Source organism: Olea europaea, unplaced genomic scaffold, assembly GCF_002742605.1.
Source record: "Olea europaea var. sylvestris unplaced genomic scaffold, O_europaea_v1 scaffold1168, whole genome shotgun sequence".
In the NCBI taxonomy this organism is placed as follows: Eukaryota; Viridiplantae; Streptophyta; class Magnoliopsida; order Lamiales; family Oleaceae; genus Olea; species Olea europaea.
Genome location: NW_019229085.1, coordinates 155,774 through 172,243, shown reverse-complemented (window position 1 = coordinate 172,243; position 16,470 = coordinate 155,774). Strand labels below are relative to the sequence as shown.

Sequence of the window (16,470 nt, the reverse complement as noted above, 5' to 3'; positions counted from 1 at the left end):
TAATAATTTATTGTATTAAAAAATATATAGCACAAATTACATAAATACCCTCAACAAATTTATTTGAGAAATTTTAAATAAGGGCAAAATGGATATTTTACACTTTGCACCATTTTGCACCAAAATGGTGCAAAGTTTGGTGTTAGGTTGGAGCAATTTTGCACCAAAAAATGGTGCAATGGTGTTGTGGTTGGAGTTGCCCAATGTTAACTTATGTGGTGGTTGGACCACTGTCTTACATTTCAAAAAGCCCTTTTACTAATCAAGGCATAGAACGCAAAAAATAATAATAATAACGAGTTATTGTACATTGACGATATGACCTCTCCAGAATGGGAACAATATTAACCTTGATTAACATGCATTACCAAAATTTCAGGCCATTAAAACTGTTTCAAACTTTTCAGTTTTGTGAATATGAAGAACAAAATTGATATAGTAATCTTGTTGCTTGATGGCAAAGGAGTTTAGTATTGATTTCACTAACCCCCGTTTGTTTCTCATTTTTGGAAAAATAAGAATGAAAAATATAGTCGTTACGGACCCCATATAAAATATAGAAATACAAATTTGGTGATTTGATGTGATAAATAACAATCATATTTTTTATTTTAATGAGGAAATAATAAGAACCAAATAGGGGCTAAGTCTTTTAAACATACCAAGTGTTTTAAGTCATGAAATTACATCAATTAAAATAATATCCACTTGCGATTAATTATTTTTTTTTATTGAGGGAATCAACCTTTTTTACTTATTTTTATAGTGCTATGATCAAATAATTATTATTTTAATAAAGAAATAAATGTCACAGTTTAACCTGTTAGACTTATCCTCGATTGCACCTATGTTTTATGGTACTATTATATAAAAATATTGACACTACGAAATATAAAATATAAAATTGCTTCGATTACCAAAACAAGCGCGACTTCTTAGCAATAAATATAAAATGATGAATTATTCACACCGTTGCTCACTCCTAGTCCGGGTGGTAGGTGTTTTTGGGGGTGGGGGTGACGGGGGGCACATGTGTTGGGACTGAGGTTGATATGGTAAGTCGCGAGTCATTCCGCATTATTTTTTATTTATTTATTTAATTCTTTTTTGGTAATAACGTTTCGAATGAGTTACCGTTCCCACTTACCTTCCCAGTAATTTCGAGGAAACTTTACTTTATCTCTCGTTTATGTGGGCCGGCACGTGACTTTTCACAATTCTTTCAACTCAACGAATGAAGACACACCTCTAATTTAAATTATTCCAATTCTTATCTGTCATTTGCTTTTAATTTATATGTTGGCAGGTGGGGTTCAGAATAAAAGATTATACAATGACTTGGTCAAGTTGCATCAATAATTCGTTTCTTTAAGCAATTTCCTCTGCACTTTCCTGAAAATATCGAAGCTTTTTCTGAGTTCTTTCTTCAAGCTTCAAGCTTAAATCATCTTCACTTGACACCATGTATAGCTACAACATCTAGTTAGATTTTCCTTTTAATCAAGAATTAATCGGCGAAATAATGTCTGATGCTGCTGTAGAATTTCTGCTGGAAAACTTGAAACAGCTGCTTCTTTACAATGCAAATCTGATTCTTGACGTGAAGGGTCAGGTGGAATTTCTGTACAATGATTTGAGTTTGTTCAAAGCTTTCCTCAAGGACTCGACAGAGAAGCGGAACAAGAATGCCACCCTTCAAGAATTGGTGAAACAAATCAGAGATGTAGTTTATGAAGCTGAAGACACTGTGGACACATTTGTTGCTCAGGCAGCTGTGCACAAGTCCAGGAGTAGCATCGAGAGGGCTTTTCATATATTCGATTATCCAGCAAAGCTTCGAAGTGTGGCGAAAAAGATTGAGGGCATCAGGGCCAAGGTCAAGGATATATATGACAACAAGAAGTTTGGGTTTGAGGCACTGCAAGATGGGGAAAGATCTACCAAAGCAAAAGAGAAAAAGGTAATTACTCTAATAAAATAAGTTATTTTAGAGCTATATTGCTGGGTTAGCTTATAAGTTGGTATTATGTAAAATTTCTCTGTTGTCTGGTACTTAATCTTGAGTGGATCTTGGTATTAGTATTTTTAGTATTGCCTCTACTAGTGAAAATCATGAAAACTGGATACTTCATTGACAACAAAAATTGGGTTGACCAAAAGTCAATACAATCTTCAATCGTGTTTGATGTTTCTAGGATTGATTGGTTTATCACTAATTTTGAAGGATCTGATTAACTGTCCTTTGTCATATAAATGTTAGATTCCTTTTATTTTTATTTTCATTTTTATTTTTTGGTTACTAATCCCAGAGCCTTTGACAGGCTTTCATAGTCTATTGTCGAATGAAATGCAGAACTAAATATTGTTAGAGGATTATGAAATAGTTATAGATTAATTTATAGACATGGATAGAGATATTTCATCGCAGATATTTTCTTGTGAAGAGTTTACAATTAATCTTGTTTTGTACAGTCTTGAATGCATTCCGATCTCTATTGGCACCTTGTTTTTCGGAATTCTGATATGATTGTTGTTCACTATAATATAGGCTCCCATTGTAGAGGAAGACAATGTGGTGGGATTTGAAGATGAGGCAAAAACTGTTACTAATCTACTCATGGGAGGACCTGATGAACTCGAAGTTATATCAATTATTGGCATGCCTGGCCTTGGAAAGACAACACTGGCAAAAATGATATATCGTGATCCTAAAATTGAATATGAATTCTATAACCGAGCATGGGTTTATGTTTCTCAAGAATATAATAGAAAGGAAGTGTTTCTCAATATTTGGAGTCATTTTGCTAAGCCAAGTGATGAGATGTATAAGATGAATGATGAAAAAATAGCTAAGGAACTTCGTGAATTCCTGGAGAAAGGGAAGTATTTAATTGTCATGGATGATGTCTGGACTGAAGATGCCTGGAATGATCTCAAAATTGCTTTTCCCAGAAATAAGAAGCGAAGCAAAATATTACTGACTAGTCGTATCAGGAGAGTGGCTGTGCATGCCAACCCCAACAGGGAGCCCCATAATTTGCGTTTTCTAACTTCGGATGAGAGTTGGACATTGCTCCAAAGGAAGGCACTTGGCGGAGAGGAATGTCCTGATGAGTTGTTACAACCTGGAAAGCATATAGCCAGAGAATGTGGTGGACTTCCACTTGCTCTAGTGGTGATTGGAGGAATTCTACTGGAAAAAGGTACTGAAAGTTATTGGTGGGATAAGGTTGCTCAAAGTGTGGATGCATATATTGCCATGGATCAGGAGAAACGTATGGACAGTTTTATAACTTTGAGTTTTAATCACTTACCTTATTACTTGAGAGCATGCTTTCTCTACTTCGGGATGTTTCCAGAAGATTGCCAAATCCCAGTGTGGAAATTGGTTCGCCTGTGGATCGCTGAAGGATTCATACAACAAAAGGAGGGAATGAGCTTGGAGGATATTGCGGAGGAGTACTTAGACGATCTTGTCAACAGGAATTTAGTCATGGTTGGAGAACGGAGGTCAAATGGAAAAGTTAAAACATGCCATGTTCATGACATGCTACACGTGTTCTGCAAGAATCAAGCTGCAGAGGAAAACTTCTTCCAAGAAATTAAACGGTTTGATCAAGTTACCTATTCGTCTTCCAATCCTTACTTGGAATCGTATCGTCGCCTTTGCATTCATTCCCGTGTTTGGAGTTATATCTCTTCAAAACCATTTGGTCCACGTGTTCGGTCTTTCTTGTGTTTCTCTTCTGAAGAAATTATTCTGCAAGCTGAACACACTTCCTCCATCCCTGGAGCATTTAAATTGCTCAGGGTTTTAGATGCTAAACCCATTTTTTTCACTCGTTTTCCTACTGATCTAGCTCAACTCGTTCATTTGAGGTATCTTGTTCTGTCCAGCAATTTCAAGATCCTTCCTTCTCCCATTTCTAGCCTTTGGAACATGCAAACTCTTATAGTTGAGACTTCAGAACGAACCCTTGAAATCAAAGGAGATATATGGAAGATGATACAACTGAGGCATCTAAAAACAAATGCATCCACATTTTTACATGGTCCTCTTGCTAAATCAAGAAAAAGTAAAGATGATTCCCTGATAAATGCTAACCTAAAAACAATTTCTACAATCTCACCTGAAAGTTGTACAGAAGATGTATTTGCCAGAGCTCCAAACCTAAAGAAATTGGGTATTCGTGGCAAATTAGCTAAACTTTTGGAACCCAAAGGTGTGTCGAGTTTGTTTGATAGCCTGGGAAAATTGGATTACCTTGAAAATTTGAAGCTATTAAATGATGTATTTCCTTTGCCTCCTTCGGAAGGCAAACTAGCTGGCCTTCCCCAAAGGTATAAATTTCCACCAAAGCTAAAGAAACTAACACTGGCAGACACCCTTCTTGATTGGAGTCAAATGGCTACATTGGGAATGTTGGAAAGCCTTGAGATCCTAAAGTTGAAAGACAATGCATTTAAGGGAGAGTGGTGGCAGCCGGAGGATGGAGGTTTCCGTGCTCTCAAAGTCTTGTTTATTGGAAGGACAGATTTAGTTCATTGGCATGCTTTGACTCATCACTTCCCAAGACTCAGGAGTCTTTATCTTAAACACTGCACTAGCCTCGAAGCAGTCCCAGTCAGCCTTGCAGATGTTTTAAGCCTCCAGATAATTGACTTGTACTGTACCACCAAATCAGCTGCTGCTTCTGCCCGGAAAATCCAGCAGTATAAGAAAACGATGAAAGATGAGGCTGAGAAGCAAGGCAACAAAGGCATTGTATTTAAGCTCTCCGTTTATCCTCCAGATCAATGACCTCCATTCCTTCGAGCTCAAAAATGCTTCCTTCACAGGTAAAACATTTTTTAATCTAGTTACTCTCCTGGCTTCATAATTGTACTACCATTGAGAACTCAAGGAGCAAAATTTTATATGAAGATCCAGATTGAATTAATTCTTCAAAATTGGTGCACCATAAAAAACTTTCCTTTTTATTACTAAACTGGTATGTCAAACAATTGTTAGGATTTCCAAGTTTCTTTTTTCTGAATGTACATAAAACTTATCTTTTTACATGCTCCATCGCTAAGTATGGACATGAATCATATTCCTTAATGTGATTCTGAATTCTGTTGTACGAAGTAGAAGTCCAAGATAACAAGTTCTGCAGGCAGGAGTTTTCTTGCTATTATCTTGCATACTATTGAAACTTATTTGTAGTCTAGTGCGTAAAATTTTTCCGAAATGTATAACTGAGAACTTTCTGAAATTCTCAAATGACACCAGCTAAAAGGTAGGAACTCATCTTTTAGATATTTCAGATATTGAGTAGAATTAGATGAACAACCTTAAATCAATTCTTTAATTATTTGTGATTCTGAAATAAACATTTTTCACTATAATATAGGCTCCCATTGTAGAGGAAGACAATGTGGTGGGATTTGAAGATGAGGCAAAAACTGTTACTAATCTACTCATGGGAGGACCTGATGAACTCGAAGTTATATCAATTATTGGCATGCCTGGCCTTGGAAAGACAACACTGGCAAAAATGATATATCGTGATCCTAAAATTGAATATGAATTCTATAACCGAGCATGGGTTTATGTTTCTCAAGAATATAATAGAAAGGAAGTGTTTCTCAATATTTGGAGTCATTTTGCTAAGCCAAGTGATGAGATGTATAAGATGAATGATGAAAAAATAGCTAAGGAACTTCGTGAATTCCTGGAGAAAGGGAAGTATTTAATTGTCATGGATGATGTCTGGACTGAAGATGCCTGGAATGATCTCAAAATTGCTTTTCCCAGAAATAAGAAGCGAAGCAAAATATTACTGACTAGTCGTATCAGGAGAGTGGCTGTGCATGCCAACCCCAACAGGGAGCCCCATAATTTGCGTTTTCTAAATTCTGATGAAAGTTGGATATTACTCCAAAGAAAGGCACTTGGTGCAGAGGAATGCCCTAAGGAGTTGATACAACCTGGAAGGCTTATAGCCAGAGAATGTGGCGGACTACCGCTCGCACTAGTGGTGATTGGAGGAATTCTATTGGAAAAAGGTACTGAAAGTTATTGGTGGGAAAAGGTTGCTCAAAGTGTGGATGCGTATATTGCCATGGATCAGGAGAAACGTATGGACAGTTTTATAACTTTGAGTTTTAATCACTTACCTTATTACTTGAGAGCATGCTTTCTCTACTTCGGGATGTTTCCAGAAGATTGCCAAATCCCAGTGTGGAAATTGGTTCGTCTCTGGATCGCTGAAGGATTCATACAACAAAAGGAGGGAATGAGCTTGGAGGATATTGCAGAGGAGTACTTAGACGATCTTGTCAACAGGAATTTAGTCATGGTTGGAGAACGGAGGTCAAATGGAAAAGTTAAAACATGCCATGTTCATGACATGCTACACGTGTTCTGCAAGAATCAAGCTGCAGAGGAAAACTTCTTCCAAGAAATTAAACGGTTTGATCAAGTTACCTATTCGTCTTCCAATCCTTACTTGGAATCGTATCGTCGCCTTTGCATTCATTCCCGTGTTTGGAGTTATATCTCTTCAAAACCATTTGGTCCACGTGTTCGGTCTTTCTTGTGTTTCTCTTCTGAAGAAATTATTCTGCAAGCTGAACACACTTCCTCCATCCCTGGAGCATTTAAATTGCTCAGGGTTTTAGATGCTAAACCCATTTTTTTCACTCGTTTTCCTACTGATCTAGCTCAACTCGTTCATTTGAGGTATCTTGTTCTGTCCAGCAATTTCAAGATCCTTCCTTCTCCCATTTCTAGCCTTTGGAACATGCAAACTCTTATAGTTGAGACTTCAGAACGAACCCTTGAAATCAAAGGAGATATATGGAAGATGATTCAATTGAGGCATCTAAAAACAAACGCGTCCACATCTTTACCAGGTCCTCTTGCTAAATCAAGAAAAAGTAAAGATGATTCCCTGATAAATGCTAACCTAAAAACAATTTCTACAATCTCACCTGAAAGTTGTACAGAAGATGTATTTGCCAGAGCTCCAAACCTAAAGAAATTGGGTATTCGTGGCAAATTAGCTAAACTTTTGGAATCCAAAGGTGTGTCGAGTTTGTTTGATAGCCTGGGAAAATTGGATTACCTTGAAAATTTGAAGCTATTAAATGATGTATTTCCTTTGCCTCCTTCGGAAGGCAAACTAGCTGGCCTTCCCCAAAGGTATAAATTTCCACCAAAGCTAAAGAAACTAACACTGGCAGACACCCTTCTTGATTGGAGTCAAATGGCTACATTGGGAATGTTGGAAAGCCTTGAGATCCTAAAGTTGAAAGACAATGCATTCAAGGGAGAGTGGTGGCAGCCAGAGGATGGAGGTTTCCGTGCTCTCAAAGTCTTGTTTATTGGAAGGACAGATTTAGTTCATTGGCATGCTTCGACTCATCACTTCCCAAGACTCAGGAGTCTTTATCTTAAACACTGCACTAGCCTCGAAGCAGTCCCAGTCAGCCTTGCAGATGTTTTAAGCCTCCAGATAATTGACTTGTACTGTACCACCAAATCAGCTGCTGCTTCTGCCCGGAAAATCCAGCAGTGTAAGAAAACGATGAAAGATGAGGCTGAGAAGCAAGGCAACAAAGGCATTGTATTTAAGCTCTCCGTTTATCCTCCAGATCAATGACCTCCATTCCTTCGAGCTCAAAAATGCTTCCTTCACAGGTAAAACTTTTTTTAATCTAGTTACTCTCCTGGCTTCATAATTGTACTACCATTGAGAACTCAAGGAGCAAAATTTTATATGAAGATCCAGATTGAATTAATTCTTCAAAATTGGTGCACCATAAAAAACTTTCCTTTTTATTACTAAACTGGTATGTCAAACAATTGTTAGGATTTCCAAGTTTCTTTTTTCTGAATGTACATAAAACTTATCTTTTTACATGCTCCATCGCTAAGTATGGACATGAATCATATTCCTTAATGTGATGCTGAATTCTGTTGTACGAAGTAGAAGTCCAAGATAACAAGTTCTGCAGGCAGGAGTTTTCTTGCTTTTATCTTGCATACTATTGAAACTTATTTGTAGTCTAGTGCGTAAAATTTTTCCGAAATGTATAACTGAGAACTTTCTGAAATTCTCAAATGACACCAGCTAAAAGGTAGGAACTCATCTTTTAGATATTTCAGATATTGAGTAGAATTAGATGAACAACCTTAAATCAATTCTTTAATTATTTGTGATTCTGAAATAAACATGGTTTAAAACTTATAATATTATTCAAACTGGCTGCAATTGATTTGTAATTTGCGGGCAGAAAATATAAAGAAAAAGATAAATATATGTTTAAATTCTTACATTTTTTCTTTTCATACATAATTGACTCTATGATCTGTGCAGGTGGATTCTCCGATGAACAATGATGCCAAGGGTGTTGGACAAATGAAGTTTAGATGCACGGATCCATGTTTACTCTTCCTAGTCTTGTTGCACTTGCTTTGCTTGAATAAAAGAATCTATTCCACTTTATTTTACAGTATCTTGAACTTGAGAAAATTTGTATTTCATTTGGTTGAATTTGTGTTGCTGCTGCTGTAATTTTAACTTGTCTATATCTCTTTATTTTACTTTGAAGTTGCTTTTGTGGTTGTCTTAGGACAACATTTTCCTTTTCTTGATGAGTATTTATTATATGTGCTAGTTGTCTTGTGGATTGATAGTGTGCTGTTGGCGGAAGTATAAACAAGAGATCATCTTTTGTTTTCTCTGGTATTGTTGACCATCCACGGTACCCTATAATGTCCGTCGATTGCACATCTTCATTTATACCCATGAGCAGAGCTGGTCTCGAGAATTTTGAGGCCCTAGGCAATCAATGATTATGAGGCCCTTGAGCATAATTTTTTACAGACGTAATAGTACTTCAAAAATGGATATGGAGGGTGTTAAAAATAATTTTTTTACAAAAGGACCACTACTTGAAAATTGATACATGGTATGTTAGTTTGCTGAAAAAGTAAATAGTAAAAGTACATATCGAATTTTAGAAACTTCTCCATGAAAATTTACCCACCACAGTAAGTTTGCTAAAATTTTAACTTTGTAGATTCGTAATCCAATTTTTTATCATTGGATTGTATAACATTGGACTTTTTATCATTCACCCAAAAGGTCACCCTAGTAAAGCGAACGAATCTACAACTCTGAAAGTAGATGTCAAAGTATGGAGTATGTTTATGAAAATTAAACGTAAATAACACCTTAAACATAAATTAAACCATTTGTGAACAAGGTTGGGAGTCTTGGGACTATGATCAAGCTTAAATTTTCAACTCATCACAGATGACAAATTCCCCGATGGCATATCCATGTTAATTCGAAACAAAACAACAACAAATAGGTTTCATTTGCAATCAGTTTTGCTAACCAGGTGCTTGTAATCGGTTTTGTAGAATTCTTAACTTCTTAAGAGGTATATGGGGTAGCCTATATGGGCTATGAATAATATCTTGTTAATCAATATGAGCGTATGTTTCAAAAAAAATAAAAAAAATAAATAAATAAAAGAAAAAAGAAAAATAATATTTAAGCCCAACAATGACCTATCTTTAACGTCTTCAACCTGCAATACAGAAACTTCTGCTGTTGCAACAATGACATTTACTAGACAAGGCTAGAAAGTTAGGTGCCCCAGAAAATCATAAGCCCTTGGTGGTTGCCTTGTCTGCCTTATGCCAAGGCCGGCCCTGCCCATGAGAGGTCAAACAAACTAAAATGTTGTCCTTTGCAGTTATTGCTAATAACACCATCATCTTGATGGGCAATCAATTTGGCTACATGTGCCAACCTTGGCACCATGACCTCTCACATATTCTCCTCGATCCAGGAGCGTAGATTGGTCTTTAATACTAAACGTTGCAAGTGAAAGCATAAACAAGAATAAGTACTAGATCACAAACGCGAATTCACGCACAAATTAGAGATGCAGTGCATAGTTGAAGAGCAATCTGTTATGTTTCAATAAATAATTATAAATAACCACCTTAAAAATTGTAGGAAAACAAGATGTTTTAATAGACTCTAAACATTAGAGTCATACTAAAAGACCAAAATAGTTCTAACATTAAAGAACCAAAATCAATAAACATAATTAAAAATGATGAAGCTTTCGAAACTAGCATCAGCTTCAGCCTCAAATTTACCTGCACCGAAAGATATCGACTATTAGTGTCATGTCCGATTGTAGCAAATATGTTCGATGCTTATCACAAACAACCAAGCTTGAAGACTATTTTGAGTTAAATTAAGATTTGGAATGTTCCAAATTGACCTTTTCTCACTTCAACGTGTTTATCCCACAAAAGATATGACCTAAAGAAAATAGATCACTTTGATAAATATAAATACAAAAACAGGCATATTCTTTGCATTTGGACCACGACTGAAAAGTCCATATTCTACTGCCTTCGAAAATTTACCACTATCAAAGCACCTTTTCTCTCCGGTTCTTAACTATACATTCCAAAAACGCGCAACCTTTCAAACCAAAAATTTCAAGCATTTCCCTTCAATGAATTTCCATAGCAATCTTAAACAAGAAATGTATACAAAGAAGGTTTTCTCGTATGAATTTGAAGAACATGAGGAAGATGACGATGTTTTCTATTGTGAACTTAGAAGGCAAGTTGTTGGGTTTTGATACCCTATAATCCAGGCGATAGTGTTAAACTGATGTTGGATAAAATAAATATCAACACCCAAGATTGATAATCCGACCCTAAGACTATTTGGGTCATTAGAAGCAACTAATTAATTAGTGTTGCTCGTGGCCCGATTTCTACACTCATTGGATGGTTTTTGTATGTTGGCCCTTGTCGTATTTTTATTGGGCTTGGCACATCTCTATGCCTTAACCTAACCTATATAAGTTGGCAAGTTGGCTCTCTTCTCTTTTGTAATTTACGTGTTTGCCTTGTCTTGTGTTTTGAGAGAAAAATGAGACTGTCTCTTTTGCTTTGTGCTTTTCCTTGGCCGTGCCTTCTTGTTCTTCTCTGTCCTTTGTGGCTACAAACACCGTCATTTTTGTGTCCTAGGTAGGTACAAATCTTGAGCGACCGGAGTGTGGAAGAGGTTTAAGGTTTTGGGTCGTAATTGCTTGGGTGTATTGATATTGGTATAATGAGCTCGAAATTCCACCAATTGGAGGTTGACTTTTCAATATTTGGTATCAGAGCAAGGTTGTTGGTGGATTTCTAGCCCGAAATAGATTGAAAACTGGTCTGAGATTTTGCAGGAAGGCAGAAATCGGATCGATCCAGTTGAAATTTTTTTTACCAAATCTGTTTCTTCATTTTTCGGTGAATTTACTCACCTTTCGGACAAACCAAGACCATCGGCATATTCAGCAGATCGAGGCACACCAGAGTGGGTGGCACGTGGTTGAACCGTGGGTGCGTGGCAGCCGGGGGATGGATCTCCAACGTGGACATGTGGCAGCGCGTGGGGTCTCCTCTGACGACAGTATCTTCAGGCAATTTTCTTTGGACGACAAGACAAACCCTGCGATGGTGTTAGTTTTCAGTTTCAAGATATACAAAAAAAGTTGGATGATTTTGTCTCTGAACACTTGGCTATTGGTTGCTGGACATTCGTGTTGGCATATCTGCTGAACTTTAGGGTAAATAATTGTGGCCCTAAACCAGCAAATTCGCATCTCTCGTAATTTATGGATTCAGATAGGTCCGCTCTGGTAATTTGGCTGAAACTTTTACATTATCGCACTAGCAGATCATCGTATGGGGTGATAATTAGGATTAGGGGTTATCATTGCTTGTGTTAGAAAATTCAGGAATTATCTAACCTATTTGAAGTGTTGAAGTTGATTGCAAGTTGGTAATTGATTTTGTGCTGTAATTGTCATATAGTCACTGTGTGAGACTGCATTACGTGAAAATTTGAATTTTTGTTGACATACGTGTTGCATTAATTATCCTGTTAGAACACCTGGATTTGACCCGTTCGAAAATTCCCTTGATTTAAGATTGTGAATCTTATGAAACCATGAAAATCTAGAACGGTGTATATTGTGGTCGTAGGATTACTTCGTATGACCTATCGTGCATTTAGTTGTTCTGTTTTTCCAAAAATGTCTTCACATTTCAAAGTTGGTATTTTCAATGGGAAAAGAGATTTTTCAATTTGACAACAAAAGATGAAGGGGATTTTAGTTCAACAAAAAATTTCAAAGGCCATGGCAAATTTCCCGCAAATTTGACAGAAACACATAAAAGAGGAATACGATGAACTTGCTTACACTTCGATTATCTTACACTTATCTGACAATGTCTTGAGAAAATTTGGAAAACTAGATTCTACAAAAGAACTTTGAAAAAAGTTGGAGGACTTATATTTGCTTAAGTCTACTTCTAATAAGTTGTACTTGCTTAAAGGATTTTTCAATTGTAAAATGGGTCTTTCAAATGATCTTGACGACAACCTGGATACTTTTAACAAACTTGTTCAAGACATTGTTAACCGTGTTGAAAAGGTATCTAAAACATATAAAGCAATTATCTTACTTAATTCTATGTCTGATTTATATAGAGAGGTTAAGAATGAAATTAAGCACGATAGGGACACCCTAACACCTGCAATTGTCATAGACTCACTTAGGAGTAAGAAAATGAAAATTAAGGCTAAAAATGAAGATAAGAGAAGTGGTGAGTTACAGATGATAAGGAGTATGATGAAGTTTAAGCAAATGAATTTGGGTAGAGCTCAAAATAGTGGTGACTCGAGTGATGAAGATAGTAAGAAGAAGGGCAAGAGACGGGACAAGTCTAGTGGTAAACGGTGTTACAGCTGTGGTAAGTCTGGACACTTTATTAGGGACTGTCCTAAGAAGAAGGATAAGCAGAAGGGTAATGTGAGAGGTGGGACGAATGTGGTTGAGGGGTCGAGTTATGACCTTAGTGAGGCTTATTAAGAGTAAGCCTAGTTACTGCATATGCATCTGTGTGTGATCTTTTTTGCATGTGTGTGATTATCTGATTATGTTGCATGATTATATGTAACATTTAAATTTGTTTGATAAGTGTGTTTGCATGAATTTGAGGTAATGTGATTAATTTGTGTGATTGTTTGCATGCATAGTGAGTTAGGATGCATTAACAGTGAGTTGTGTGTCTTTGGTATGGTGGAGTATAGATGCCTAAGGGTACACTGTGGTTTGTACTGGGGATATGAAGTGTAACATTTGGATTATGAGTGGAGATGTGATCAAATGTCTTGAATCCTTTATCTGTGAAAGAGACCATGTACATGTGGAGTGTGAGAGAGGCACTTCTATTACTTTGATAAGGTGGAGACCCATTATCCACGTAGGTTGGAAGAAGTGATGTGTGACTTGCCGTTAGACTTGAATGAGTGATTATCTAGTAAGCATGGTGGGTGATGAGAAGAGATATGTGTTCCCGAGGTGGGAGTAACATGAAATGGGATAGGATAAGTGTTGTGAGATCTTTCGTGGGGTCATTTATACATTTGTTGCATATGTATTTGATTGTGTGCCGATTAACTTGGTGTTAATCTTTGGCTCTATGTGAATGAGGTTTTGAAAAAATCTGTGTATTATCCTAGATAATAGCTTCATCGCATGATTATTTGTTTACTGTGAATACTTGTTCCTACTTCGGAGTTTGTTGTCCTTAGCCCTAGTGAGTATATGGAGTAGGTATGGTATGTATTTCAAGTTTGAAACATGAGGTAAGGTCTATGATACCACTTTTATTGAATTACCTTGATTGTGCAAGTATAAACTTTGTGTTTTGTTTGCTTGCAGATTATTAGGTATCAAGGTGGAGATTGTTAGGTTTTGATATCCAATAATTCGAGTGATGATGTTAAACCGATGTTGGATAAAATAAATAGCGACACTCAAGATTGATAACCCGACCTTAAGACTACTTGAGCCATTGGAAGCAACCTAATTAATTAGTATTGTTTATAGCTCAATTTCTACACTCATTGAATGGCTTTTGTATGTTGGCCCACTTGTCGTATTTGTATTGGGCTTGGCCCATCTCTGTGCCCTAACTCAACCTATATAAGTTGGCCCTTTTTGTCTTTTCTAATTCACGTGTTTGCCTTGTCTTGTGATTTGAGAGAAAAACGAGTTTGCCTCTTTTGTTTTGTACTTCTCCTTGGCCGTGTCTTCTTGTTCTTCTCTGGCCTTTGTGGCCACAAACACCATCATTTTTGTATCCTAAGTGGTACAAATCTTGAGCAACGGGAGTGTGGAAGAGGTTTAAGGTTCTGGGTCGTAATTGCATGGGTGTATCGATAAGGTTGAGATTGATATACTGAGCTCGAAATTTCGCTAATTGGAGGTCGACTTTTCAACACAAGTTTTACTATTAACAAAAAAAGATAGTGATGATAAAGAATTACATGAAAACATGGCTGAGGCGCATAAACATGGTTCAATCCCATGCCCTCTTCTATAAAACCATCTGGATGTTTTTATAACTGGTTAGGTAACAAGGAGGATTATGAGCACTTGCATAGTTATTGAACTTGTGGAGAACTGACAATGGAACTGGTGTTTTCATACAGCAAATCGTCCAGTCGAGAAGAAGAAATAAACCAAATATACCATTTTTATTGAATAAGTGATTTCTTGAGAACTATTTTTCACAGTTTATGGATTATGTTAATATATCTTCTGTTATTAACAAATTTGTTTATATATGATTGTAGGAAGGAAGGAAGAAGAATAATGAGAGAGGAAGACATATATAGGTAAAGAAGATGACTTTATTAGTTGATATGTAATTTATTTAATTAAAACATGTGGAAATATTGTATATATATATTGTATTCTTGATCAAGTGTGTCTGATAATTACTAATAAATTTGAATGGTCTGATTTGAACCAAGATTTGTTTATTAATCAATACTGTAACTTATATATCCCGAGTAATTTTGTTTTGCTTTGAGCAATAGCATACACATTTCGTGTACGTTTTTAGCTTCTTTTTTTCGTTTTAATCGTCTCGTGCATTCCAACATATATGCGAAATATACACATTTTCATGCATGATGTGGTTGTCGACATGTTCAAGGTAGATTTATTGGTTCAAATAGTAAGATTTGGGATGGGATAGACAATAAACAAGCAAATTACAGTAAAGACAAATAACACCAGATTCTCAGAAAATTTTAATAAGAAAATAATCATATGCAATCCCTAAATCCAATGTGTGAAACAAAAATTATTAATAAGTAATGTAAATAATAACCAGAACAACTCGATCTTCAAATTTCTTCAAATCTAACTCAACTTTGCAGACCAACAAAAGTTCAATCGGTCATACAGAGATTCAAGAAAATGATGGATTAACTAATTATAAGCAAGCTTAAAACAATTATAAGATGGTGCAAGGAATCAAACTTTTAATGCTATCACACTACGATTGATTAGTCAACTAAGTGTTCCATAATCACTACTAGACACTAGTTGATACCACCAACAAACGTTTAATCAACTACTAAAGTTTCATTTTAGGGAAGTACGATTTCTATTTCATCAGCAATCCATCTCTGTCCCAATAGAGTATTTGGGTAGCATATTTCGGTCATCTTCTCTATCACTTAGTAAAAGATTTTTGGAAGAGAGGTGCTATGTTTATCAGGGTCGAAATCAAACACGATAGAAGATTCATCAATGCTGGCATCGTTGAAGTCACCCTTAGGTTCAGATCGATTTTATCATCATTCCAAAAATTATGAGGACAAGCAACACATTATTGGAAAATAAGGCAGCATTATTCTCCTCAATTTAATAGATTCATCCAAATTATTGACTACCCACCATATCCCTGTAATTGTTTTCACACTTCTTCATAGTGCTAGTAAGATATTGAGTATCTTTTGTTTTCTCGCCACCAAAAATATTGCTTCGATTCAAAATTTTACAGTCCATGAGCTCATGATGAAGATATTAATAAAAAAGAACAATAATTGTGTACGTTTTCATACATCACCTCGTGACAAAAATAATGAATGTGAAAAATAGGTCTTCATTGAACTTCAGCTTCTCAATCAAGATTATATAGAGCAAAAAGATCTCTATTGGACTCCATTACGTGTACAACAATCCTAATTGTTTTCTTTCACAATTATTGCTTTGCGTAAACCAAGCCAAAGGTTGTTCCTCGGCCATCGGAACCTCCTTCATCCTTGGGTACCTCGCCAGCAACCTATCCATGTAGTTAGACCATAAATAAATTCCATTATTGTATCAACCTTGGGTAACCACAAATTCACAATGCATGCACGGCCACCATCTTATGCCTCTCGCCCATCACCATCAAGGTCACTTGTAATATATTGTTGATGATCAACCAATTTGGCCACCTGTTGTGCCAACCTTAGTGCCATGACCACTAACCCATTATCCTCGATCTAGGAGATAAGATAGATCTCGAAACCTACTGCTGAAAGCAAA

At 36.3% G+C, this 16,470-nt stretch overlaps 2 protein-coding genes across 2 annotated transcripts; both read left to right on the top strand.

Moving 5' to 3' along the window:
• The first annotated feature begins 1,335 nt into the window (after positions 1-1,335).
• LOC111373845 (putative late blight resistance protein homolog R1B-14) lies at positions 1,336-8,635 on the top strand. Its single transcript, XM_022996426.1, has 3 exons — positions 1,336-1,960; positions 2,549-4,839; positions 8,364-8,635. The coding sequence occupies exons 1-2, from the start codon at positions 1,523-1,525 to the stop codon at positions 4,799-4,801; spliced, it is 2,691 nt and encodes an 896-aa protein (XP_022852194.1). The 5' UTR covers positions 1,336-1,522; the 3' UTR covers positions 4,802-4,839; positions 8,364-8,635.
• On the top strand, positions 5,391-7,646 carry LOC111373832 (putative late blight resistance protein homolog R1B-14). The gene has a single exon (XM_022996412.1). It carries the CDS (start codon positions 5,463-5,465, stop codon positions 7,644-7,646), a length of 2,184 nt encoding a protein of 727 aa, XP_022852180.1. The 5' UTR covers positions 5,391-5,462.
• Positions 8,636-16,470: the final 7,835 nt, after the last annotated feature.